General features: G+C 44.6%; 1 protein-coding gene across 3 annotated transcripts in view; it reads right to left on the bottom strand.

Moving 5' to 3' along the window:
• Positions 1-70: 70 nt before the first annotated feature.
• Positions 71-25,911, bottom strand: part of GMPR (guanosine monophosphate reductase) — a 41,443-nt gene continuing 15,602 nt past the window's right edge. For all 3 annotated transcript variants that reach the window (XM_005525268.3, XM_014254519.2, XM_088067198.1), the window contains 4 exons: positions 24,394-24,500; positions 18,850-18,892; positions 12,554-12,713; positions 71-4,915 (listed from right to left, as the gene is read on the bottom strand). In XM_005525268.3, coding sequence (XP_005525325.1) covers positions 4,735-4,915; positions 12,554-12,713; positions 18,850-18,892; positions 24,394-24,500 — 491 coding nt within the window. In that variant the 3' untranslated portion in view covers positions 71-4,734. The remainder of the gene's footprint in view (positions 4,916-12,553; positions 12,714-18,849; positions 18,893-24,393; positions 24,501-25,911) is intronic.

Genomic DNA, 25,911 nt, shown 5'->3' on the forward strand with positions numbered 1-25,911 from the left:
TTTTATTAGCAACGATTCCAAAAGGCGCCCGTACCGTCCCACCCACGGCCATAAAACTCTCTGCAGCCCGTCAGAGTGAAGCTCTTTATTGCATAACAAAAACTTGGGAGCAGTTGGGATGATTGGGTAGCGCACACGGCAATGCCACAGCAGAGGGAAGGGGGGCAGCGCTCTCATCACCATCTCAGCAGGGCCAAGCAGGGCAGCAAAACACTGAAAGCCCATCAGCTTTTGGCCAATGACACGGAAGCGCTTCACAGTTATCACAAGCAATGTCAGGGAGTTCTGGACTCCAAACTGCTGATTTATATATGAAAACTTTAGCCAGTAAACACTGGGTCAAATAAATGTTGGGGAGGGCTCGCTTAAGCATCTGTGTGACCACAAATGAAGCTAAGGCTGCAGGGGGTGGTCTCTCCTGAGTACAGAGCTGTGCCAGCTCTACTCAAGATATGCTTCAATGCTGCTGCCCCTGGCAGCTCCCAGCCCACAGGGAAGGGCTGGCCCTCTCCCACCTGCTGGCCCTGGCTGCTGCGAGGGCAAACTGCTGGTATTGGGCCTCACTTCCTCCCCTCTCTTCTACATAAGGCCAAACCTGGCACTGGTTGCAAAAGCACTCCTGACTCCAAAGAAGAATTTTTGGTGTAAAACTGTTATCAGCAACTAAACAGCACCATCCCCTGGTGGAGGACGTGAGATGGTGATGGATAGACACTACATACAGTGGCAGCTGCAGCAACAAGTCTGGCATGAGAGTGGAGTTCAACAGGTACAAAGTAGGGAGTGCTTGGTTCAGAAAAGCTTCAAACTCTCATCATGTCCTTGACTGAAAACCTGTCCCAACACCATGGGACTTGGCCAACAGCTGCCACATTTCTTCCTTATCCCCATCCTTTCTACCCCCGTTAGCTGAAAGAAGAGACAGGCACATTTCATATGGGAAAACTCACCCAAAGGCAAACAGAGGCTTCTTCTGATCCTGCTTACAATGCTCCGTTATTTACAGGGTATCCCCATCCTACATTCAACCCCACCATACCCTAAGGGAGAGGAAAGCACAGCCAAAGCCCCTGCCCCAGTGCCAGTGGGGACTGGCTATTCCAATGAGCAGATGGGAATGTGTTTCTCCCAGAGAATGGAGACCTGCATGGTTTGTTTTGCATCTGTCAGGATGCTGGCTCAAGGCCTACCCCTTTATCAACTGCTTACGCCTACAAGGTGTCCATGTGCATGGTGCACTCCTTGCAGCCACCACACAGTCACTGGGGAGTAAGCAAGGCCTCTCCTGTGCTGAGCCCTTCCTCTCCAAGGAGAGTTCCAGTAACCAGGCTCTGTGGGCATAAGCCCACCCTGCACAATGTGCTGCAGCAACCCCAGAGCAGGACTGGGAGCACCAGGGGTGTTAGAGGCATCCTTACGTTTCAAGAAGCCAAAGGCAGACATTCTCAGCAGGGATTGCTTATTGATGTAATGTTGCCCTTTTCAGCATCCCCACTTGTAGGTCTTTGGTATGCTAAACCGCACCCCTGTGGAGCCAGTGGGAACCTCAGCACTGCTTTTGGGAGCTCAACAATTGCCTGGCTGGGGGAAACAGGCATGGCCCTGGGCAGCCAGTACAGGCTGTCACACTCATAGCATTCCTCTGGACAGAGGATGGGGTAGGGTTAGAGAAGACCTGGTTATGCAGAATCACTCAACACTAAGCATTATTAAGCACTTACAAATTTCATTTCCCACAAAAGCACACCAAATAACAAAGAACCCAGTTAGATGCGCAGGTGAGGTAGATCCACAAATGGCACATGGCATTGTCAGTGGTTGTGGTCTTGACTTGGACCATCCTGCCAAAGTGTGTTCCTGGCTCCCTCTGCCTCAGTTCCTTGTGGGAGTGGCAGCAGGCTTGAGCAGGGTACAGGACCTGGAGCTAAGTGAAGATCAGGGCAATTACTGCAGCACAGGAAGGGGGACTCAAGTACTCTTTTCTTTTTTAAGTTTTTAGGGTTTTTTAAAATTTATTTTCCAGCCTGTCTGAGAGCTGTATATGTACAGTGTCAATGGTTGGCACTGACATAGCTGAGGGTTATTCCTGAACAAAACTCACATATAACTGGGTGAGATGCAGACATGCTACCAGTTCAGCCTTTCTGCATCTCATTTGTCTTTCCTGCTCACTTTTGGAGAGAAGAAAATGAAAGAAAACATCCTGCATATCAAAACAATATACCTAATATCAAAACTTTATCAGTCACCATTCATGGCATCATTCACAGCCTGAAGAATTTGGGGGACAACTTAAGAACAGCTTGTCCCTCTTCTATTAGTCAATGATCAGAGGTATGTGCAGGAGCGGAAGGAAAGCAGGTTTAAGAATGGCTCCATTTGCCACACTTGTGGAGAAGCAGCCTCCCCTTGCCCCCAGCACTTGCCCTTCGGGAAAGAAAATGTTCTGAGGCCATCATGAAGCTGCTCGGTTTGATGTGTGCATGATCTTTAAAAAAAAAAAATGTTTACAAATATATATCTTTTTATATGCATATGTATTTCTTAAATTCCACTTAGAAATGTAGCTAAAAACAAAGTAGAAAAGCGCTATTGAGAGTGGGCATGAGACCAGCAGAGTGCTGCACTTCCCACATGTGAAGGCACCAGTGTGGAGACACACCTGTGGTCAGGCCTGGGCTGTGGTGGTCTAACCCCACTCCTGACAAGAGGTGTCCATTTGCTTCCCTCTTACTTAACATAAATAGAGGAACAGTGCTGTCCCACAGCTGTACTGATGCAGAGAGGTCATGTTGCTCCTGCTCTGGGCCCAGTGAGCTGAGAGCAGTAGGTGGCCCATGGCGCCTTTCTGTGGCGAGGCAGCCCGGCATTCTCTTAACATGATGCTTCCAGGCTGGAGGGAACAGAGGTCAGGGCCTGGATTCACAGAGCCTGCTTCTCTTCTGCACTCACATTCCTTTATGATATGTGGGCAGGACAAATGGTCCTTGCAGCCAGCACAAGCATAACCTGTGCTCACATCAAGGCCTCATCCACTTCCAAAGCAGAGGAAGGGGTCATCCCACAATTAAGAAGTACATCCTACGTGTTAAATGGAAGACATTTAAAATATCAGGCAATTCAGAAGATATCCTGTGCTTTTTCTAATGGGCACAACACACTTAAAAATCACAAGTGATCAGCTTGTGGTGACCATGCTTCTCAGCAGGTCAATTGTACCAGTCCTTGTGATTGGCTTTTTGAGCAGTCCAGCATATGAGTTTAATTCTAGAGTTTCTCTTTGCTATTCCTTTTCCTACAGATCACTCTTTTGCTTTTCAAAGGAAGCCTGCCTCTTTCTACAGATGTCTATAGGAGAGGAAAGTAAGACTCTGAAGTACTGAAGTATCATCAGCCGCATTATGATCTCAGCAGCAGTTTAAAGTAAGTGGCCAAGCATTATTAATTCATTGGTGCTCACTTTTGCATCATTTATCGTATCGAGCTACTGCGGTATTCATGTGGATGCAACATGTATTTCCAAATACACATATTTCCAAATTTTCATTGTGATTTATCAATTAATTATAAGGCAATACACTTTACTGAAGTGTTACCCAGAGTCTCAAACATTCATTACTGCCTTTAGAGCAAATGCTTTAACTCCATTGCCTGACAGTGTCTTGCAATCAATCAGGCTGTTCTGCCAAAAACTCTCTCTTGCTTTACATGATGTCAAGGACTGCAAAGGAGTGGTACCACATAACCAGAATGCAATTTGATCCCCCTGGCCTCCTCCACCTGGCCACAGACAATGCACTGCACAGCGTTTTTACATCTTTGCTAAATGGATGTGAGCAGGCAAGGGAACAGGGAGGACTGCAAGAATCGTCCCCCCTTGTCAGGGTAACAGTTGCTGAGTTTCAATGTCTTAAGAACCTGCTCCCAGAGAGCAAGTAAAAGCAGGAATCCATGTAATTCAATAACTGCACTCATGATAAAGCAGGCAAGCTCTGAAAAGTGTTCACCTGAATGATCTCCTCAGATGGGGGCAGGGTGGCCAGCATGGTTTTGTTACATTCAGTGCCAGCTTCTCTGAAGGGGCAAGTCCATTGAATAGGAAGGCTTAAGTAACAACAGCAACATCAGCCCTGTGAACTGAAAGTGACAGAGATCTGGCATTTTTAGCATGTCACCAGCAGCCAGGCCTCATCTACCATCCACCTCTGACATTTTGCAGGCTGGCAGCTGTGCCATAACATCTATTCTTTGGCCAGAAAAAAGATTAAGAGAATTTGATTTCACCCTGAAATTCCTTGCACCTTTTTCTCTCCCAGCCTGCAATTTCTGAAAGGTGCACTGCCAGAAAGTGGAGGTAGCTGACAGGTCAGTCTTAAAAAAGGGAATGTGTGAACGTGTGCAGGCGTTAACAGCCATGTCTGTACAAGCCAATTCCTTGTTAACTGAGGTTTCAGCAGCTATTTATCAGAGGGGGAAAAAAACAGGTGAAGAAACATTGATTAAAAAATAAAATAGGCACAACAATAAAGATGAGGCTATTGCATTTTGAATCAACGGCACTGTGTTAATAGCATGACCTTCCCCTTCCAAATCCCAGCCATAGTCAATGGCTGTGACACTGCCATTCTGAGAGGGAAGTTTGCCACTAACACAACATGGAGGAGAAAGCAAAGGAAAAGAACAGTCCTTCCTGCTCTTCTCCCCTGCCCCTCTCTCCAGACCCCCAGGCCTAGGCTAGGAGAAGACCTCGTTGTACTGCTGGGTGACCCGGATGAACGTTGTTCTCTTGCTCAGTTCCTTGAGTTTGGCAGCTCCCACGTAGGTGCAGGTGGAGCGCAGCCCCCCGAGGATGTCCAGGATGGTGTGTTCCACATCCCCTTTGTATGGTACCTCCACAGTCTTGCCCTCTGAAGCCCTGGAGAAGAGATTAGTCACTGCATTCACGTCTGGATGCAAAACATGAGTGTGTTTAATGGAGCAATGTGGAGCTTAACTCTGCAGGCTGCAGTTTACAAATGTGCCCTCAGCTTTACTGCTTGCTGCTTGGTGCTCTCAAGCACTGAAACGCCTTAGCTCCACTCACCACCAACACTGAAAAGTAGAAGCAGACAGATCTTGTAGATGCTCCCATGAGTTTATTTACATATCTGCCCTTTTGTCCCCTCTACCATCTGCCTACAAGCAAGTGGGACTTCCAGCTTTATTGAAAGGTGAATTTGACTGTGAGAGCTGAAAGCTTTAAAGTGTAAGGAACGGCCAGACTCAAACAGAGAAATATTGGAGCTGGTTCTCAGCAGGCACCATCCAGCACAGCTCTACAGAGGCTTCACAGCCCCTGGGCTCTGGCCACGTCACCAATCAGACACAAATGGAAGTGCTCTGTCTGTCTCCTACCAGTGCGATTCTCCAGAGCTCACAGAGAGAGAGTGGGAAACCTGTTACAGAAACCTGCTGCACAGCTGTCCCTTGAAGCTAAAAGGTGATCTAGCAAAATTCAGTGCCAGGCAAAGGCCAGAAAAATACCAGAGCTGTGAATACTGTCAAGTGGTGGTGCATGCCAGCACAGACTGCACTGTTCCCAAAAAGCACATCTGAAGAGTTACACGATGGAAGAATCCAAGCAAATAACTTGCACTCCTCCTCCAGCTTTCTCCAGCCCCATGTTCAGCAATCCCTCCTGACACCCTTAATCAGCAGCTGATCTCACTACACTTTAGAGGAAGCTTGTTCTGCCTGGCACACTGGCTCCTCTAGAAAGGCAAGCCTTGCTTTCTTTCTGCCTAACAAAATGGAGGCAGAAATCATGGCAGTGGTCTGTCATTGTTCTAAATGTCGCTTTATTTGCTTCTTCCTTAAAAAAGTTTCCAGGGGATAGTACGAGAAAGCATGCCTACTTGTGGGCTCCATTTGTGAATCATTAACAACAGCAACAGCTGCCATGTGGAGGTACTTCGGTGAGCCTGGCTATATTTCATCCTGTTAGTTTAAATGAGAGGTCACAGCCTGAGGGAGACAATAAAGGCAAAGTGTTGATATGCCATGTGAGTAAGGAATCACGATTAATCTCTCCCTACATCTGATGAGTAATTGGCTCTTTCTTGAAACTCGTAAACACTGCAGTGAGTGGCCAGTCGAAGATGGATGTGCCAGTGGCATCTCACAGACCGCAGAGGGCTTAGGGGTCTGTTGTGTGGCCTGTGATACTGGGAATTCACAGGCTTTTATTTTTGGCTTCAGTGCCAGCAGGGAAAGGCTGGACCCATGAAATGACACTCATGCCACTGCTCCTGGCTTTTGGCCATGCCCATCTCTTCCAGTCAAAGTTGAGCGGTTGAGCTCAGGCTCCAGGGAGCTTCCTGTGAGATTGTGAGAGACAGTGCATGTCTGGGAGTTGTGGAAACCGGTGCAAATTCTACCACATTCTGCCACCTGAAGAGCTCTGCATGCTGTTCTAGGCATGGAGCAAGAAGTGCAGGATCTACTGCATTTGTGCACGACCACCCATTCAGTTCATGCAGGAGAGGTTAATTATGCACAAATGATGCATGAAAGCACCATCAGTTCAAATGCAAAGTACCTGTTAATTCATGCTTGAGCATCCTTATGGGTCATAAGTTGAACACTGCTCCTACAAGCATGAACACTTGGTGGTCCTTTTTTCAGTGAAAAATTACAGAAATGGGTGACGGTTACAGCCACTGCCCCTGGGACATGTCCTTGCAGTGGCTGCAGTGGTGTTAGGAAGCTGAAGCTTGTGGGTTGCCACTTTAGGCTTTGGAGACAAAGATCTACAAAAGTGGTGAACACCTAATGACACAGCCCCAGAGCTCTGACAGCTGAACACTTGCTACTGCTCCTCAGAGTGTCAGCTGATGAGCTGGTGGGATGTCCTGTTGATCAAGGAATAACCTGCAGATCCTGTACTGGGGAAAGGACAATAGAAGAGAGGTGTGAGATTAGTTCCACAGCCTTGTCCACAGGGATAAGGGGATGAAGTTTCTGATGAATATATACTCAAGCTGTGCTAACATTAACCCAAACAATCTTGTCCCCAGAGGAAAGGATTTTGAAGAGATAACATGTTGCTCAGACTGAGCTGAGGAGTCATCTGGTTCCCAGGGAAGTGTGGGTGGAATTTTACTACATGTATGCACACACTGGTGCACTATTAACTGCTTTAGTCTGGTCCAGGCGTGGGACCTGTATCCATATTGGTATAATCAAATGTTAACCCCTTTAACACTACCTAGGATGGAGAGGAGACATTTAGTAAGTGTACTGCTACAGTATTAATCCCCAGTGGCTGGTCCAAAGGGAGGGAAAATTGTGTTTTTAACTTATGTACATTAAGACTGCAATGATGTCCAAAGAGTTCATACTGGATTAACGTTCTGAGAGTTCCCCAATACATGCCTTGCCGAGGAATGACGTACAGGCCATAAATTGCTGGGCTTGCTGTGTTCTTGTGTGAGTGCCAAATTAGTTCATGCAAGAACACTGAATAAATTAATGCATGAGTGCCCAATTAATTAATGCATGAATGGCCAATAATTTTTGCATAAGCATCCAATCACTTCATGCATGTATACCCAAATTATTTATGTCCAAACACCCTGTTAGTAGATTAATGAGTGCCCAATGTGATGAGCTCCCAGCTGACTTCCACCAGCACCCACACGGGTGCTGTGCTGGGCAAACATGGTAGGGTTCAGGTGATACGGAGGTCCTGTGTGACCTGTGTGGGAGAAGGCCATGACCTGCATCATGGCAAAGATGGTTCCACCTGGCTCCAAAAAAGGTGTGAGCTACCAAACTTTAAGCAAGTCACAGGAGCACATGACACCTCTTCTCCAGTGTATTTATGAAACAGCAGTGGCCACTGGGAGAGGAGACACACCTGGACATACCTGAGGAGACGTGCAGCTAGAGACACCCTTGAAAGGAGGTGGTCCATGCCAAAGGTGTGCACTCCCAAAGGGACTGTAGTCCCTGTGTGACTTGTGCCAGAACAGGGACAGCTGTAAAGCGACTGTGTCCTGTGGACAGCCCTCAGTGTTGACAACACACTAGTGTTTTAGTTATTGCCAAGCTGTGCTTACTGTAAGTGAAGGACTTTCCTTTACCTCACACCACCCCACCAGCAAGTAGGCTGGGGGGCACAAGACATGGGGATGGGACACAGCCAGGACAGCTGATCCTAACTGGCTAAAGCGACACTCCATACCATTTGGCAACATGCTCAATATATAAACCAAGGGGTAAAGTTGACTGGGGCCACTGCTCAGGAACTGGCTGGGCATTAGATGGGGAGTGGTGAAAAATTGTTTATAACTTTTGTGTATTATTATTGCTGTTGTTATTATTATCCCTTCCCTTTTCTATCCTACTAAATGGTCTTTACCTCAACCCATGAATTCTGCTGTTTTTTTCCCAGTTCTCTCTCCCATCCCAGTGGGGGGTGGAGTGAGTGAGTGCCTGTGTGGTGTTTAGCTGCCTGCTGGGATAAACCATGACAATGGATTACACGGGCTGTCACAAAAGCTGGCACACTTGGCAGAGAGCTGCATAAGCAAGTCAGCAGGAACTGCTGAGGGTTTTGCAGCTCTGACATCTCTCCTGGAGTTATGACCCAAAAGTAACCCCTTCTCAGAAAGAAAAGGTGATGACACAGCAATTGAGGCTCCCAGCGGCTGGGAAAGGTGTGCTCAGATGCTCTCAGCAGTAACTCTGACTCTTGCCAGCCACTGAATAGAAAGAGAGAATGATTTGCTTCAGACTTTTTGCACAGGGCCCGGTCTGCGGTGCCCCTCCTGGCCAGCTGAAGGCTGCTGCATGGAGAGATGTGTCTGGTGGGAATCCTGGCAGGCTGGATGAGATGAAGCACATGTGGTGCTTTGCCAGCCCAGCAAAATGTGGGTCAAATAAAGGGCTGCCCTGGCATGAAGCAATCTTTTAAGTGGGACATTTAAGAAATGGAGGAACTGGGGGCAGGCCTTCCAGGCTATCATTTGATATACACAAGGTGGTAAGCAGCAGCCAGCAGTTGGTGCTATTCTGCCTCTGTGGCCAAAATTTCACCCTAAAGTTAATATGAAGTGCCCAAACCCAGCCTAGTAGCAGCTGTGAATTGCTGAGTGGCCACAACAGAACCGCAGTGTTCACACAAAATGCGTGAAATTTCAAAAGGGCTAACAAAAACAAATTGGCTCCAACCAAACAATACTGCATGCAGCCTCAGTCCCTGCTTGCCTTAATTCTCTTCTCCCACAAAAGAAACATAAAAATTGCCTTTCAGAAATCCCCAGCTCTGATCCATATTCCTCATGAAAGGAGGTGAAAATGTGAAAATAAGCCAATATATAAATGACGTAAGATTAATGAAAGTGAGTACACAAATTAAATAGGATCAGCTTGACATATTCATTACAAAAACAATTACTCTCATGACTTTATTCCCTACTACACCCATCTCACCTTATCTGTCAGTTTTAATGCAACTGCTGCAGGCTCAGGTTCTCTGGCCAACATGTGTAATTTTGAGAAGATGAAGTTAAGTGACAAGCAGTATGATTTGCAGGGGACTGAGCACACAGAGCTCCCCACTTCTCGAATAACACATTATGAGTATTCAGGCTCTTTAAAAGACAAAAAAGCTTATTTGGGTCACCAATACAGACTTATAGCTGGGGTTTTTAAATGCATATAAAGTAGCCCCACTGACTTGACCTGTTTGGGTCAAGTCTGGGGTATCCAGCATTTAAAATGCTGACTAAGAACCTTTTTGCTTCAAGCTTGTCATCAGCTAAACTAGGAAGTGATTAAACTTCCTGTAACTTTTACTTTAAGAGCAATTAAAAGAAAACCTTGTGCTATTTCAAATCCCCCTTTCAATGCCCAGCACATTGACAATACTGGATGTAGCAGCTGCTATTTTTAAACTACAGTGACACTTGTGCTGGGACAGGCCAAGGAAGACCAAGCCCAAGGTTGGTACAGGTAGCCAGCTCTGTGTCATGGCTGTAGAGTGAAGATGGGTATCAGCACTTTCCTAGTTAAGAGTCAGGGCTCACAGATTTAGTGTTTGGAGCTGTTGTATCTAGCAGCAGACTGGGAGACTCCTTCTGTGCTACCTATTAGTGGCTCAGAAATGTAGTATCTCCACAGGGACTAAAAATTTCAGATTGCGCTCCGGCTCCCTTCCTGCTGAGAAAGTGTCAGAACCTGGTCTGCAGGGATTTCTCAAATCGAGGATGCAAATCAAAATACAGCTATGGATCAAGCCAAATTTGTATAGCATTGCTCATAATGACTTCAACAGGTCTGTCTAGACTGAGCCAAATACAGCACCTTTCTGTACATCCTTTGTTCCTACAAGATGGGATACTTGCACTTTATCTCATTTTAAGAGGGACCAGTGTCAATTAGTTCTCCTGCTGGAGATGTTGTTGCCAGATCATACACACCTAACTAAATTGAATAGAATTTAAGAGCTGCCTTAGTCCTTTGTCCCTATGGTACAGTCACCTTTCTCAAACTCTTCCTGCAACTTTCACCAGCTCTCTGGAGGCCTAATGCCTAATGACTGTGGTGCACTGAGATCCATGCATGCTTGGGCTGCTCTGTAATCTTTCAGGGAGCTGCCATTAACTACATGCATGAGCATCATCAGGCCTTTCCCACACTCCAGCTGACTCAAGCACAGGGTAGCACAGGACAGGAAATGATCATTCAGGTAAAAGCAGCACCGTGCAATTGGCAGCTGCCACTTTTACATTACAAGACATTATGAGACACTTATTAGTGCTTTCCACTCAGACCATTTGTTCAGAGGCTTTGATGACAAGCAGACTTACTGGGGGACAAAAAAAAAAAAAGAGCCCCCAAACTGTACACTGTTTCTGGGAAGTGGCATATGAACCCAAGTTAATCAAAGCTCAGAGATATGCAAGAATATCTTTCTGGTGCATGATTTCAGCTCGTCTCAGATGCAGGTGGCATCCTGTGCAGCTCTTTCTTCTGCAAATAAGCAGTTGTCTCTGAAAGCAAAAACACTGAACATGTTGCCCAAAGACCTGATGGATGCCCCATGCCTGGAAACACTCAAGGCCAAGCTGGACAGAGCTCTGAGCAACCTGATATAGTTCAAGATGCCCCTACTCATTATAGGGAGGTTGGACTAGATGTACCTTAAAGGTCCCTTCCAACCCAAGTGATTCTGTGATGCCACAATTTAGGCCAAAAGAGATGGTTGTAAATGCTCTGAAGGAGGCTAAGTTTTACCACTTTGTAGTCCAAGTGCTATCTGAGCAAGTGCACAATTTTATGGTGCAGACAAAAACCACCACAGGAGTCAATACTGGGGTGGAGAATAGGAGGTGGGATTGAAGATCCTTCTATCTAGCAAGACATTTGGGATTGCTTGTCTATTTATCATCTATCAGCTTGTCTCTGTGTCAAAGCATGAATTAATTTTGTTTTGTGGATCCCATTCTGGTTTACATTTTGTCCTGTCACCTTCACAGAGCTGCAACTCTTACCCATGGTACCAGCTGGACACGCTGGGAAAAACCTGTATGTTGGAGTGGTTGTAGCAGATGAGGCCAACAAAACCCATCGATCCCAAGCGTCTGGCTGGAACTGCAGGTAAGGTCATTTTGTCTGGTGTTTACTGTAAGACAGTAGTCATTCTCTAATAAAGTATGTAAGAACCAAGTGGTCCAAGGTGACTAAGACTGCCACTTGTAAGAGAAGACACAGAGGTTTTCTGATGTCATCTGCTTTTCCAAAAAGTCAAAATTCTCAGCGTTTTCCAGAGTAAAATAGCATGGACAACAGATTCCTTTGCAAAATCTGTCTTCCTTTCCTCTCCTCTGAGGATTTAGCTCAAAAATTAAGCTTTTGCATTCTGCATCATTTGAGGCTACTCTGGTGCTTTGTTACCAAAAGACAGGTGGGAAAACTGTACAGCAGGTTTCTGTTGTCTAAGAAGACTGCCCAACAAATGCAGAAGGGAGTCCCAGAGCTGCTGCTGGTGACTGAGTGCTTTGGAGGTCCTGAGCCCTCATCTTTGTACTGGGGAAACCCCAGCTGAGCTTCACCAGTTCACCAGCACCCACCTTCTGCAAGCAGAAGGGAGCATATGGGTTATCTGGGAATCTCTACACCAACAAGACACCCAATGTGGACAAGGCAGAGGGACAGAAATTGCAGCCTCGTATGTCATACTTCAGCATTTAGTTTATACACATCCTGAAGGAGGAGTAAGTCAGAAGAGTGCCTAATGACTTCCCAGACCACACTGCTGGTGCTGCACTGACAGCACACCACACCAGCTGCAAGTGAGTGAACATCACTGCTCTCAGCTAGCCAACCCCAGCTCTTTCTCCCTGTCTCCCTCTGGATGTCATCCCTCTCTCTGATCTGCTGTTATAAGTGTAGGCAACAGCTTCTTCAACGGGAGCAGCAGCATAGGCCTGTTTCCTTCTGCACAATTCTGCTCCAAACATTCCTGGATGGATGGCTCACTGCAATTGCTCCTGTGTGGAATTCATACCTGTATTCAGCAACCCCTCCTGCATGCTTCTTCATGGCTGTATCAGAGCTCATTCCGTAGAATAGTTTCACCTTCTTGCCATTCCTTTCTATAATGTCTCCAGCACTCTGGTCATGGCCTGCAAACATTCCTCCAATCATGACAAAGTCAGCACCGGCTCCTGTGATCAGCAAAGGGACACGTAAGAAAGCAGGGAAAGAAGGTGAAAGCCAAAACAAGAACACAGCAATCTCCAGAAACAATAGCCAGCATTTAACAGTTTGGTATGGAATCCTCTCCTGTAACAATCACAGCAAACTTGGAAGAAAAACTTTGTTGTAGAACTCACACAGGCTGAATTGTATTTCTCTGGTACTTTAAATGGAAAAAACCCTTTTCTGTTACAATGACAAAAAAAATAGATTATTCTACTCTACCCCACAGTCTTTTATTTTCAAATTCAGTTTTAACCCTTTACTTCATAATAGTATATGAGCACGATTCCTTATTAACTGAGACTGCAGCAACCAGAAGTCCTAAACACAGGGCTGAGACCTGTTGAGCTCAGTGTTGTACAGAGAAGTGCATGGTTTCTACTTCAAGAGCTTTCTCAGCCACAAGTGGTGAGTGGGAATCTACCCTGAAGGAAAGCAGACTCATGAATGTAATGTAATCCTCCCAACAATGACATAAAACAAACAGATTTTTAACTGAAATTACAGATTTTTCAAGTCCATCAGCTGTATGTGTTCAGTGTCATTCTGGATGATTCCTAGTCAAAGAGATCTGGATGGGTCTGTATTTGGTTCCTGTTTAAAAATTCTGGGCCAAGGACCACCACTCCTGGGTTCTGTGGTTCTCAGCATGTACCACAAAGGAGGTCTAACCCATAGCTAGAACATCTAGATATGTTCCAGATACTGAGTAGCAACACTGAATACTCAGTCATGACTGTTCAGTCTGTCTATCTCCTCTGGCTTTGTAAATCATGAAATCAGCTCCACTGGGAGTAAGATCAGGAAGACAGTTTTTGGAATCATTCTTAATTTTCTACTGTGATCTCCAATATTTCCAGCTGGGCTGGAACTATTCCACCAGCAGCTCCTCCTGTGATATTCTGGCATATCTAGTCTTGCTTGGAAAAGTTTGGCTTTTAGTTTTTTATGAGCCTGTGTTGACCCACCCCTGAAACAAAGCATTTTTCTGTTCATACTCCCTGCTTCTTCAGCATGTATGTGTCAAAACAGGCCTCTCCTCTGCTGAGATTCTTCCCAGAACTGAGCTGTACACTACTTTTCACAGAAAGCAGATGAGCCTGAACTACAACCATCCTTCTAAGAACACATCCAAACTCTGGGGAGATCCCAGACTAGGTAAGTCTGGCATTAGGATTTGCTCTTATCTCTGTCACTACCCAAACAATAGCACCAGACCTTGAAATCTGAAAAGTAAGTGATATCCCTATCAAATCTGCTCAGCTTCTGCCAAACCTGAATTTGGGAATACTTTGATCTTAGAACACATGACAAGGGTGAAGTGTGCCAGTTCCTCCCTCCACCCCTTTGCCAAAGAGCAGAGCTGGCAGCAGTGCCTGAGGGCAGAGCACCCATCTGCTCTGCTGACCTCAACTCCCTTTGCCTGGTGGCTGCTCGAAAGGAACACTGTGTCCATGGTAAAGGGATACTAAAAATGAAGCTTGTGCAAACCACATCACAAGCAATATTTATAGCCAGGCACCCAATCAGGTGTCCTATCATGTCAGCTACCTGGCACATTTCTCCTGAGCTCTCTTGTTTCAGATGGCTGAGTTTTAAAGTCTTGGTTCGATTCATGTCTGCTACTACTATTAACCTGCCAAAAATGAAGAGAATACTCACCTTTTAATTACTGGTGGTAAGTTCCTGTTGCTACCTAGCACAACCTTGCTCCATCTTTTAAAAAAAATAAGCACCCTGGGAAACCTAGTTTATGTCTCCTTCACAGGTGGAAGAAAACATGAGAAAAGAGGGACAGATTTGAGATCAAGGCTGCAAAGAGGGCGTTTAAACAAGTCAAAAGCCTGCTAAAAGACATTCTGGACTCTGCCTTGTCAATAGTATCTCCTGATCCCCAATTCTAGTGCCATTTTTGGTGGGTCTTACAGTCTTCAAATTAATAATGCAAAAGGCACATGAAATCTACACTTCAGAATCACAGAATTTTAGTTCCTGTGCACTTCACTATCTATTTATTATTTTCCTTTTGGCTGCATATTTTTGGGAGAGAAGCAAATATGTTTGAATTACAGGATTGAAACTCATCCAACTTGAGTAACTTTTGCAAACTACAACATAATTCATCAAGCTCTTCCAGAAGAGAGGAGCTATGTTATAGCAGATGCAGCACGTCTAAACATTGAAATGACACATGCTTGCTGCCCTGCTGCTCCAGAAATGACAAGCCCATATTAAATATTCTTCTCCAATGTTCTCCAGAACCTTCCACTGTGCTTCAGTGTTGCAAAGATACCAGAAAATTTCAAGTCTGTTCCATTATGCTTCCATCAGTTAATATCTGACAAGGAGGTTGTAGTTTTTAGCATGGTCTTTAACTTACGTTTTTCTTGTATAACCACTGGAAGCACTAGTGATGCTTGCAACATCCACCTGCAGTCTTTTGTTTTCAAGTACAGATTGACAGCATGACATTATTTTAGGTTGTGGGAGAGTGGGAACACCTGGCAACAACCCCCTAGATAACACAGAATGTGATGGGCTATGTTGCACAAAAGCATCCCAGTAGCTCACCCAGAGCTGGCCAGACGTGTCCTGGTTTTACACAATGCCACTTTCGCGCACTGACTTTCCCCTTGAGGCCTATGCTGTATCTGGGCTGATTTTGCTATTCACATTTCACAGTGCCTCCTCTTTCAAGCCATTACAGAATAGCAGTGCTGACACCAGCCCAAGCTTGCAGCACTCACACAGTTCTGCTGGATCTGGATAGAGTCCCTCAGATGTCTTTTGTATGCCCGATTATACAAGTCACTGATAACCAGATTGGCTCTGCACAAATTCAGCTGGAGTCAGCCTGGATTTGTGAGCTGGGCAGCCCTCCAGGCAGATGCAGCGTAAGTTTGCCTCGACCAGAGCTTGCCCTGGAATTAACATTCACCTGTGCTCCAGCTGAGCCAGTAAGCTTTTGCAGCAGTAGGTACACACACAGCTGCTGGAAAAAAAACGGAGAAAAAGCCAGTGCGATCTGGTATAATTTGAAACTAGTGTATGTCCCCAGATGACTTTTCCATATGATTTTTCTTTCCTTTTCCTTCCCTGCTCCTGCATCTCTTCTCACCACTGCTGTAAGGAACAGGAGTAATGTGTTAAAGATGCTGGCATAGGATTCAAAAGGCACATTCTTTCCTGGCTATGTCATAAAAATATATGTGACCTCAGGAAATTGAACTTAATACTTCTGCGCTTTGACTTCTCATCATTAAAAAAGGCGACAGTAGTGCCTCCCTGGAGCATTCTGAGAAACGCGTTCATGTTATCAGCCTTTCCAAGGGTTCTGTTGTATGAACCATCTAAGAGGCCAGCATTAATTTCTTTCATGCTTTATCGCATTCCTGCATCAAAACAGCTCTTTTCTTTCCTATCAAACTACATACATATTTTTCATTATCATCTCTAATATCCAGATGGCAGTGACATCTTCAGTTTACTGAATCCATACCAGGTTCCCACCCAGTGGTTCCAGAACTCCAGCACTCTCCCAAGTATGTTTCTCCATGCATTTCTGTCCCTCACCTTCAGTGCTTCCCTGTTCCTTGCATTTTTAAATAGGCTTCTACCTTGTTTCCCCTCTGTCAAAATGCCCAATCTGCCTCTGAGTCCTGATACCAAGTCAGAGGTGTCACCTTAAAGCTTCTCAACATCTATTTCTCGGCTCTTCACAATTCTCTCACTCAATCCAATCTACTCCTCCTATTTCCATGAACTTGGCTCCTCTCCAGTGACACCTTTAGCCATTTGTCAGTGCTTGTCCTCACGTCTGGGACTCCCTCACACTTCCCATAATTCAAATAGATGTTCTGTCACTGCTTTATAGGGAATCATCCCATCCCATGAAGATTTTACAGCAATCTACCAGAAAGAGATGGCATAATTACTTTAACCAAAGTCCTCTTCTTGTCTCTTCTTGCCCATGCTTTGTCCAGACCTTCATCCCTAGATGAAACTGTAGATCTGGGTGTTTTATTACCTGGCCTTTGCTATCCAGTACACTCATGTAATTCAAGCACAGAGGTCCATGCCAGACAATTCAGTATCAAGGCTTTGACTTGTAAATATTGGACATGGTGGCTACATTCTACAAAGCTCAGCCAATCACTTCAGCAGCATTCAATAAACAATGATAGTAATAATGTTATGTCAAAGCTTATTTTGCCACATACCTTTGACAAATACACATCTGGGTCCAGCTTGTCAGATGTTTACAGTGTCTACCTCAAGTGTACATAACCAGATACAGTAAGTTTACTGCCTCGGGGTCATCTCCATCATTTCCAGCTCTGCAGCTGTGACACACAGTCACACTGATCTATTTGGGTTACTATCAAGAGTACAACTACTGCCTGGAAAATATCAGCTTTCTGATGCTCCTCTCTCCAAGGGATAATTCTGTGGCAGCCTTCAGACATGCACCACTGTGAATCCCAGCACCTCTTGATGAACAGCAAAGCCAGAAGCTGTCTCATCATAGGTTTCAAGCAGGTTCAGGTTCAGTTAGCCCAAAGAGACTACAAGGATCTTTCAGACTTGTAATAAACACTACAAAGAAAAACATTTGAAACACTGTGAAGTTGCTTCCTGTTGTTCTAGCTCCTGGAAATGCTCTTGTTGAAGAAAGACCTTTTCCACAGGCCAGGTTTCTGTACAGACAGCAGGGAATACAGTGAGGTCACAGTTTCAGTTCACAAGCTCCCAAGGACCACACCACCAGCAAGAACTTGGTGAGCTGTGGAGCCAGAGAAAGGCAGAATAAAGACCTCACTGCAGGCAGCATGTCAGAGTCGGGGCTGAGGAGAGCTTGGGCATTTTTTAATACAATCTTGTTTAAGAGGAGGGATGCTGCTATTCAGCTATGTTGAATCACCCAACTGGAAGTATCTACTCCCTGCATCACATCACCACTGGGTAACACAAGGGTTATAAGAAATCCTCTGAGCAAGCCCATTCATTGCTGGTAGCAATCCCTCTACAGCTGTCCTTAGAATTCTCTAATGAAGTCTTCCTTGTCATCTGACCTGTCTCAAAACAGAAACTATCTGCAAACTTAGACGACAGATTTTGGTTTCAACCTTTCCAGGAGGCCTAGAGTTTTTCTTGGCAAGTCTATAATCTGAGTTTAGGCCTGCCTCTACTTCCCATAATTGCAAAGCTTCCTGCAAAGCAGACATTTTGTATCATAATGTGCTATCTCTTGTTTTCATACCACCCTGAAATCCCAGTGAGACTGTGCTGTCCCACTGTATTCCAGGCATTACCCTACTTGACACCTCCAAAGGGTCTGGCATTTTGGGAGAGTGGGGGAGTACCTTTAAATATCTTCTCATCTCGGGATGCACTTAGCACCTGCTTCCCATATGCTGCTGTAACAAGGTTATGGCTAAGTAACAATCGTGAGTTTGACCCCCCCCCCCAATACCAACATAACTTTCATGCCCAACAGACAATACTTACAGATTACATCTTCTATCACTAAAAGCTGGTGCAATTCACTGAACTTACTGACATGAAAGCAAAATCTGTTAATTATTAACTTAGATGTTTCAGCCATCTGCCTAGCTCTAGGGAATACGGTATAAATAAAATCTCATCTCTTCAAGTGGACAGCTGATCCCAAGAACATCTCCAGGGATCTGGCCTGCCTTTTTGTTTTGTTCTTCTGTCCAACATGCATTCCACCAGCTCTCCTTCCACTCAAGGCTCAAGTCAGCCAGATCTGGCAATGTTACAGGTATCTCTGAACCCTACTCAGAAGAAACCCTTATCAGCTTTCTTCGTATTACCCTCCCAGCAGCTGTATCTCATACACACCTGGCAGATACTTTCTAAATAGCACTTTGACCACTCTACATTTTGCACTGAAGAATTTGTACTGTCTATTCCAAAGAGCAAATTCATGCCTGGTGCATTAATTTCACTGGAGTCAGCTGCAGGGACTAACATAACCTCCTCCTAATTTATTACACATTCAGGGTCACACCGACTCAGGCATCCCTGCTGCCAGGGGTGCTGGAGACACGTGGGTGTGTCATAACACACCATCCTTACCAAACGCTTTGGCGACATCTCCTGGGCAGTTGCATCCTCCATCCTGCACAAAGAAAAGAGACAGTGAGTGGCAGCGAGGTCACTCAGGGACCCAGTGAGCACTGGAGCTCTGCGACCTGCAGCACTGTGGCCCTTGCTCAGGAACAGCGTGTCAAGAGAGCTGACCGTGCACTTGGGATGTATCATCTTGGCTACGTTTTCAGGGAATCCAGATAATCCTTTCCACTGCTTACCTCCTTGAGGCTCACCCACTCTACTGTACAGTCTACTGATAATACCACTGGTAACAGCAGCAATGAAAATTCCTGGCTGCAAGTTTCCAAATCCCAGAAACCAGAAAACAAAACCCTCTCTGATGATCTGAATCATCCCCTGCCATTTTAATGAAAGGCTGTGTGATGCAGAGGTACCATAAGCCTCTACCTTAAACCACCGAAGACATTTAAAATAACTTTCTCAGCACTTTACAATATATTAAAAGGTCACAGTGGGAGGGGAGAGGGAATATACCATCAGTTATGATGGATTTTTATCTGATAATCTCTAACAAACTGGGTTAATACAATCTTTGGTAAGTGAAAATGAGCCTCTCATCCTACTCCTTACTGTTTGCTATGGGCTTGGTAAGGAAACAACAGCACTCTGGACCTTTAACATTTTAGACCTATGTATTTCAGTTTCAGTGCAATGCAGTGTCTGATGAAGGGGGTTCAGTTGAGGGGAGGGAGGTTGTGTATGTGTGATAGAGCTGTAAAAAAGGAATGGCACACAGCAGAGCTCATCATGTGCTATGATTCTTTAGGATGTGTAAAGGTCTGAGCACCAGATGAAAGATCCTTTAGTCTATACACAGTCATTGTACCAGGAGAGCTCCCCATTCCTTTGATGATCTGGATCCGTTGCAGACAGCCAGCATCTTTCCTGCTTTTGAAGCTACCCCCACACTGGCCAGTTACCTCACGCTGTTTCACCTCCCTGTTGGCAGAAATGTGTGGCTGTGCATGACCTGCGGCCGAGCACAGCCAGACACCCCCACCATCAGCCACAATAGAGCTGGCTTTGATGGGCAGCTGGCAGCAGGGCTGTGGGTTAGAAACTCTGTGAGCGCAGAAAAGGATTCAGACACAAACTGAGCAGGTGGATCCAAAAGTGAGTGGCTTTTCAAAGGGCACCCCACTGCAAACAGCATCTGGTAGAACTTTAAAGGCTTTTATTCCATTTGCTGATAACCTCTAGCACATTATGCCTTTTGTTGAGCTTAGACACCCTTGCTGTCATCTCCAGGAACAAGTGCTGGGCTGACAGCTGAATCTCTCTCTCCTTTTAAGCACTCTGCTTGTGCAATTCTTTCCCTTTAACAAGTCTGTCATAGCCTGGAGGAGGGTGTGAGTATGCGTGCATGTGTCAGGGGAGGAAGAGCCAGGGTAGAAAGAAGGGTCTAATAATCTTCAAAGAACAGTTTTAGGTCTCTCACTGTCTGAAGAGACACTGGCTTTGAATGCTCTCTGGTAGATGGGCTGCAGTCAGTTGTTTTTGGGTGGCTCAGTATCTGACCTTTGTAACTAACCCAGTAGAGGCAGTGATGAAGGTTTTATGAGGTACCATGAGAATGGGGGGCCTCACTGTGTAACCATTAATCACCAGCTTCAAAAAATATCACTTTGAATGTTACCAAATTACAAAATGCTGAGCAGCTTAAGAGACTTGTCTAAAAGCTCACAGGTTACCATTTAAGATAAAAGGAACTGACAATGATGATTCACAGCCCTTCTTTATCTGTAGATGTCTCCAGTTAATTCAGATAAGCAGGTAAATTTAGTGATTCATAGAAAGGGAAACAAAAAGGGAACATACTAAGCAGTTATGTCAGAAGATGCTATATAATAAAACCAGATGCAGTAAAGCACTTCATTCCATGTGAAAAAGCAGGCTTTCTGTTTACAAAGACTCTTCTGCTGCTGCATTGCCTTGGAAGCTTCCCCTTGAAATTCAGCTTGTCCCAACAGGGCCCTGGGCCTGGGTTCAAAATGACTTGTACATGTAGGCTTCAGTTACAGAGCTTGCTGGAGGCTCAGCCTCTACCTCAGAATCCTGGGGAAATTTATCTATAAAAATCTGCTTCTGAATTCAGGAGAACTGGCATAATACCAAAGTAAGACTACTGGAAAGGCTTACGGTCATGGAATCTGCAGACAGCATGATTCTGAGCCAAGTGGGTACTAGGGAGAAGGACAGGGGAAAGCAGCTTTCCAGTCAACAGAATTACTTTCATGTGGTTGAAGTAACATTTTTGTCCTCAGTCTTGTTCTCCAGATAGATAAGCCATTTTACAGAAACAAAATTGGAAAATCAGTATACATTTAGTTGAACATTTAGTATTATATGCAATTTATAATGAGTTTATAACTATGATTTGTGTTTCAAGCAATCTTTATAATAAACTGCATAACCAGTGCTTTCTGCAGTATCAGAAAACAGATAACTATTTATTATGCAGAAGATATATAAAGTATGTGGCTTATGCAGCAGTAAATACAATACACATGGTGCTTTATTCTGAACTACGTACACCAGGTATATTTATGTGTGGAAAGAGTTCTGTGTGGAAAAAGGGACAGTATGGCAGCAGCTGGGTGAAGAACCCTTAGTCATTCTTTTCACTGAATGCTGGTGACCTATCACCCAGGCAGGGAGAAAGGGAAACAGGGATCTCTGTCAAATGATAGCCACATGAGAAAGGACACATGCAGGGCTGTTTTCCATTCCGCACATTGCTGGCTTACTAGAATATGTGACTGCCTCTCTGTCCAGCAGAGGACTTCTCTGACCTACAAGAAACATCTCCAGCAGGCCCGCCTCCACTGTAACTCACTGCAGCACTTTCTCAAGGCCAATGGATTAGCAATGAAAATTGAGACTACTGGCTCCGAGGCAAACATCATGGGACAGAAACGATGCCTGTATCTTAGGGAGGGTTTCCTCTCTGCTTTCAGTGAGTCATGAAAGATTAATTTCTGAGGTGAGCATTGAGTCTTACAGATAATTTAGCATGAGGAAAGTAACTGGTGCAATTTTACCTCCTACTTCTCTGTGTAAATGACTAGACAGACACCAGGTGTTCACTTGGACTATCATGTTTGCCTGAAAATTGTCATCTTCCCTGTCAACGAATCAGTTCCAAAAAATACATGGTAACTTCAGTAACAGGAATGTTTAAAATCCCAGTTTGTGCTCCCATCCTAGCAGAGCTCCTGAAGATCAGGGTTCAGTCGTGCTGTGCTCTCTGCAGTGCCTATGCTGTGCTCAGCACCACCACTTCCTCATTCTGACAGTAAGACTTCTTTTCCTTCATATGGAAATTGTACCAACATAACAAGAATAAGGAGTTAATTTGATGAAGGTACTGGACAAAACAGAAGTGGATACAAGAAAGTACCCCAAGGGACTAGCCCGTATCACACCATTAGCTATAATTTCATGAAGCTAGCTAGTAAGCTTTGAATCTTTTCACATACTTCCTGCTACTTCCATATTAACATAACAAAAATTGCTGTACACATTTTCTCCTGGGAAATTGACACATATCTATGGTAATACTCTGCCTGTAGGGATTTCTTTTGGCTCAGGAAGGGTGAGTCCCTTCTTCAATCCCCAGAAAGACAGCAGTGAGATATTTTGAGGGATGCCAGGTATACTTGTTGCCACCAGAACCAATTCTATACTTGAAATTGCTGCCACATGTTGCTTTTCTGTCATGAGGATTCCTCTCTTCCATGATATTCTTCCCAGAGCTCTGGCAACAGCCATGCAGTCCAGCTTTTTCTTTCCCTAATAAATATACCAACACCCTCTGAATACTCCAGAATTCAGGCATAATGTCCTTACCCTTGCTTTACTCTTAGATTGGGTGACAGTTGAGCTAAAGTGATGTTAGAGACTCCAGCCACAGCTGAAGGTATTTCTCTTGGCCCAGATGTTGGTAGCAGACAGGTATCAAATTGCCCTCCTATATTCCTCTATAGGGGGCTGATAGGTGTGGGATCACTGAAACCTGTGCAAGATGAGAACTGATCCATTCCCAAAGCAGGAGATACAGTATAGAACCACCTAATTTTTCAACAGTCTGAACACACACTCCCTGTTGTCTTATAAAATCAGGATACAGCATTCTTCTGAGGACTGCTGGCAGAAAATGATTATTGCAAAACTAGGATGGGTCTCTGAGCACCACTGCTAGGATGACACCTATACTTATCCAGCCTTCACAGCAACGAGTGAAGCTTTCATGCTCTATTGCACACATGTTCTACTGTCTATTATAGACAGAAACATTTGCAATACTGCCCAAGTCATAAAAATCACATACTGCTTCTCTTTTTTTCTGCAAAATTCATATAGAGGAGCCATGGAGAGGAGGGACTGCATATTCATTAACAGTTAAGAGCAAGAGAGATCTGACTATAACATGTTCGTTCTTCATTATACTCCAAGAGATCCAGTCAAACCCTTGACCCATCCCCAATCAGTTTGTTTTCCTCTCATCTCCCTCCTCAACAACACAACACTCCTCCTTCCTCACATGGATACTAGTCCCAACTGGGTCAAAGAAACCAAGGCCTTACAGTGATTTCACTTGGCAGTAGATCTAAAATCCAGTATGTGGTCTCTCCCAAGGTGGCAGAGGGAGGCTGCTGGCTGTGAGCACAGCACACAGGTGAGGCCCTGTGCCCTCCCCATGAGCAGCTGCCTTAAAGGCAGCCTGCAGAGGCTGTGCCAGCCTGGCATGGCCAGGACACGCTGACTGCCTGTGTGTGCCCATGCACACGGGGCCTTTGGGTGCTGCAGACTGCCCTCTAGCTCAGTCTGGGGCCATGCTTACCAATTCATTTTCTCTCTGTGAGGTGAATCTGGTCTTGCTGACAAGAGTGGAAACTGCCATTAGCAGGCAATACAGACAGATGCTCTTTTTCCTCCACAGGCTCGTTATTTCCCCAGAGCTTAGTGAGAACACAAGGGGCTCACGTGCCAACTGTGCTCAAAAGAGCCACCTCAAACACTCCTGCCCCTGCACAGAGAGCTCTGTGAGGATGCTATCTGAATCAATCCAACTAGGGCACAGATGGGCTCGCATCATTTTACGTTGTGCTCCCCTCTACTGCCTGTCTGCCCCTCAGTCACACTCTGAGGAAAGTCATGTTTACATTCCACCCCTTTTTCAGAAGTCTTTCATTGGAATTACTGTTTGCTTCAATAGTGAAAACAGTATCAAGCTTCCTATTCTGTTTACATAACAGCTCCCATTCAGGGAGAAGGAAGCAGATTTTGAAAGTCATAAACAGGAGTGAGGTTCCCACATCTTTTTAATGTTAGGGAGTTGGTTTCTTTATATCTGGATCTCCACTGACTGTCCTAGGAGCTAATACAGGAGTCAACAGGGGATGACAGAAGGGCAGGCTTTAACATGTAAGGTACTAGATTGTTTGATTCTCCTGCTCCACAACGATTTGCACAGTGGGAATCTGAGAGTAGATGATAGTTACTTACAGAGATGATATGTCCTTTCAAGCCATGTGCTGAGTCCGCACACTCAATAACAGCACTTAGCTGTGGATAGCCCACCCCTGTCTTAATCCGAGTGGTACACACAGAACCTAGACAAGAGAACAAGAGGAATAAACATAAGCCCATTAGGATGACAGAAACGATACAGAAAAAAATGTGTTTCTATCAGCATTATTTCTCTCTCAAGAAGTCTATATTGCCAGTGCTGGCTTCTCACAGATAAAAGCAAAACATAGGAACTTGAGTTCTGAAATGCTCACTCGCCACTTCATGGGAGCTGTGGCTGAGTAGACTAATGTCCTCCCTTTTTTCTCCAGGGCTAGTCCCAGTTTAGTTCTCATCAGTAATGCTTCTCAGTAAGAGAATTACTGCATCACAAGAAAGCAAATCTGACTGAGGTGCCTGAAGGGAAGGGACAAAAGGACCAGAATCACAACCTGAGGGACTCTTGCAGCAGCATTTATTACCTGACTACTTCTTCTAATAAGTACATTTATCTCTTTTCTGCATGTTTAAAGAAGTAATTCTCTGGCCAGAAACATTTGGTTTTGGGCAATATAAAAAAATCAGCTCACAGTATTTAAAAATGAGATAAACAATCATCTGAAAGCTGTATAGTCCAACATCAAGGGAAATATATGAACTATATCTAATCATTGAACTATATTATTTATATCCATACATTGTGCATGAATGTATAGAAAAAAAATGTGTATATATGTGTGTATATATATATACACATACAATTTAATTACAGTTCAACATAGCAACATGGCTATAGACCTCTTGGAATACCTTCTCTATTTTTTTCTTTAAATTAAGAGTCACAATGAGGACTGCTTTTTGCCAGTATAGGTCCTATAATTTAGGATACAGACCTAAAAGGTCTGCATGATAATGAGAATTTCAAAACCAAAAGATTCTGAACCAAATGCAGTGAAATCTGGATCCCTTCACTCAGCTGATATCCAGATACACTCAAGCTACCAGTAAAGCAAAAGTTACTGAAGATCCTTCAAAGAACTGGCAAAGTAAAAACACTAAGAAGAATTCTTGCAAAATAGTAAGAAAATTAGTTTTAATATGATTTCCACAGGGCTTGTATTTTATAGTGTATGTAATGCTTTATAATAAATCACTGCCATTTTCCACAGGATGGATCATTATTTGGAAAAGAGCCTCAAGACCTGAGGGAGAAACATTTGTTACTTGTGGGTTTGCATGGTCAACTTGTTCAGATCTGTTCAGGAAGGCCTCCAGGGAAGACTATACAGCATTTACATCAAACATTTTCCATGTTTGAGGCTACAAAGTATAATTATTCTTCTTTTAAATCTGAATTTGTCCATGACAATTACACCATGAAATCTCTGTTATTTATTCTTCATCTATTTTGCAGTATTTATTGTCTGGTATCTTCCCGGGCACAACTGCAATGTTTATTACATTTTTTTGCAATGTTTATTACAACGTTTTCTCTGCTCCAGTTATCCATTCATG

This window comes from Pseudopodoces humilis, chromosome 1 (assembly GCF_049639895.1).
Source record: "Pseudopodoces humilis isolate 2021_Gansu_Grassland_sample_001 chromosome 1, ASM4963989v1, whole genome shotgun sequence".
Lineage (NCBI taxonomy): Eukaryota > Metazoa > Chordata > Aves > Passeriformes > Paridae > Pseudopodoces > Pseudopodoces humilis.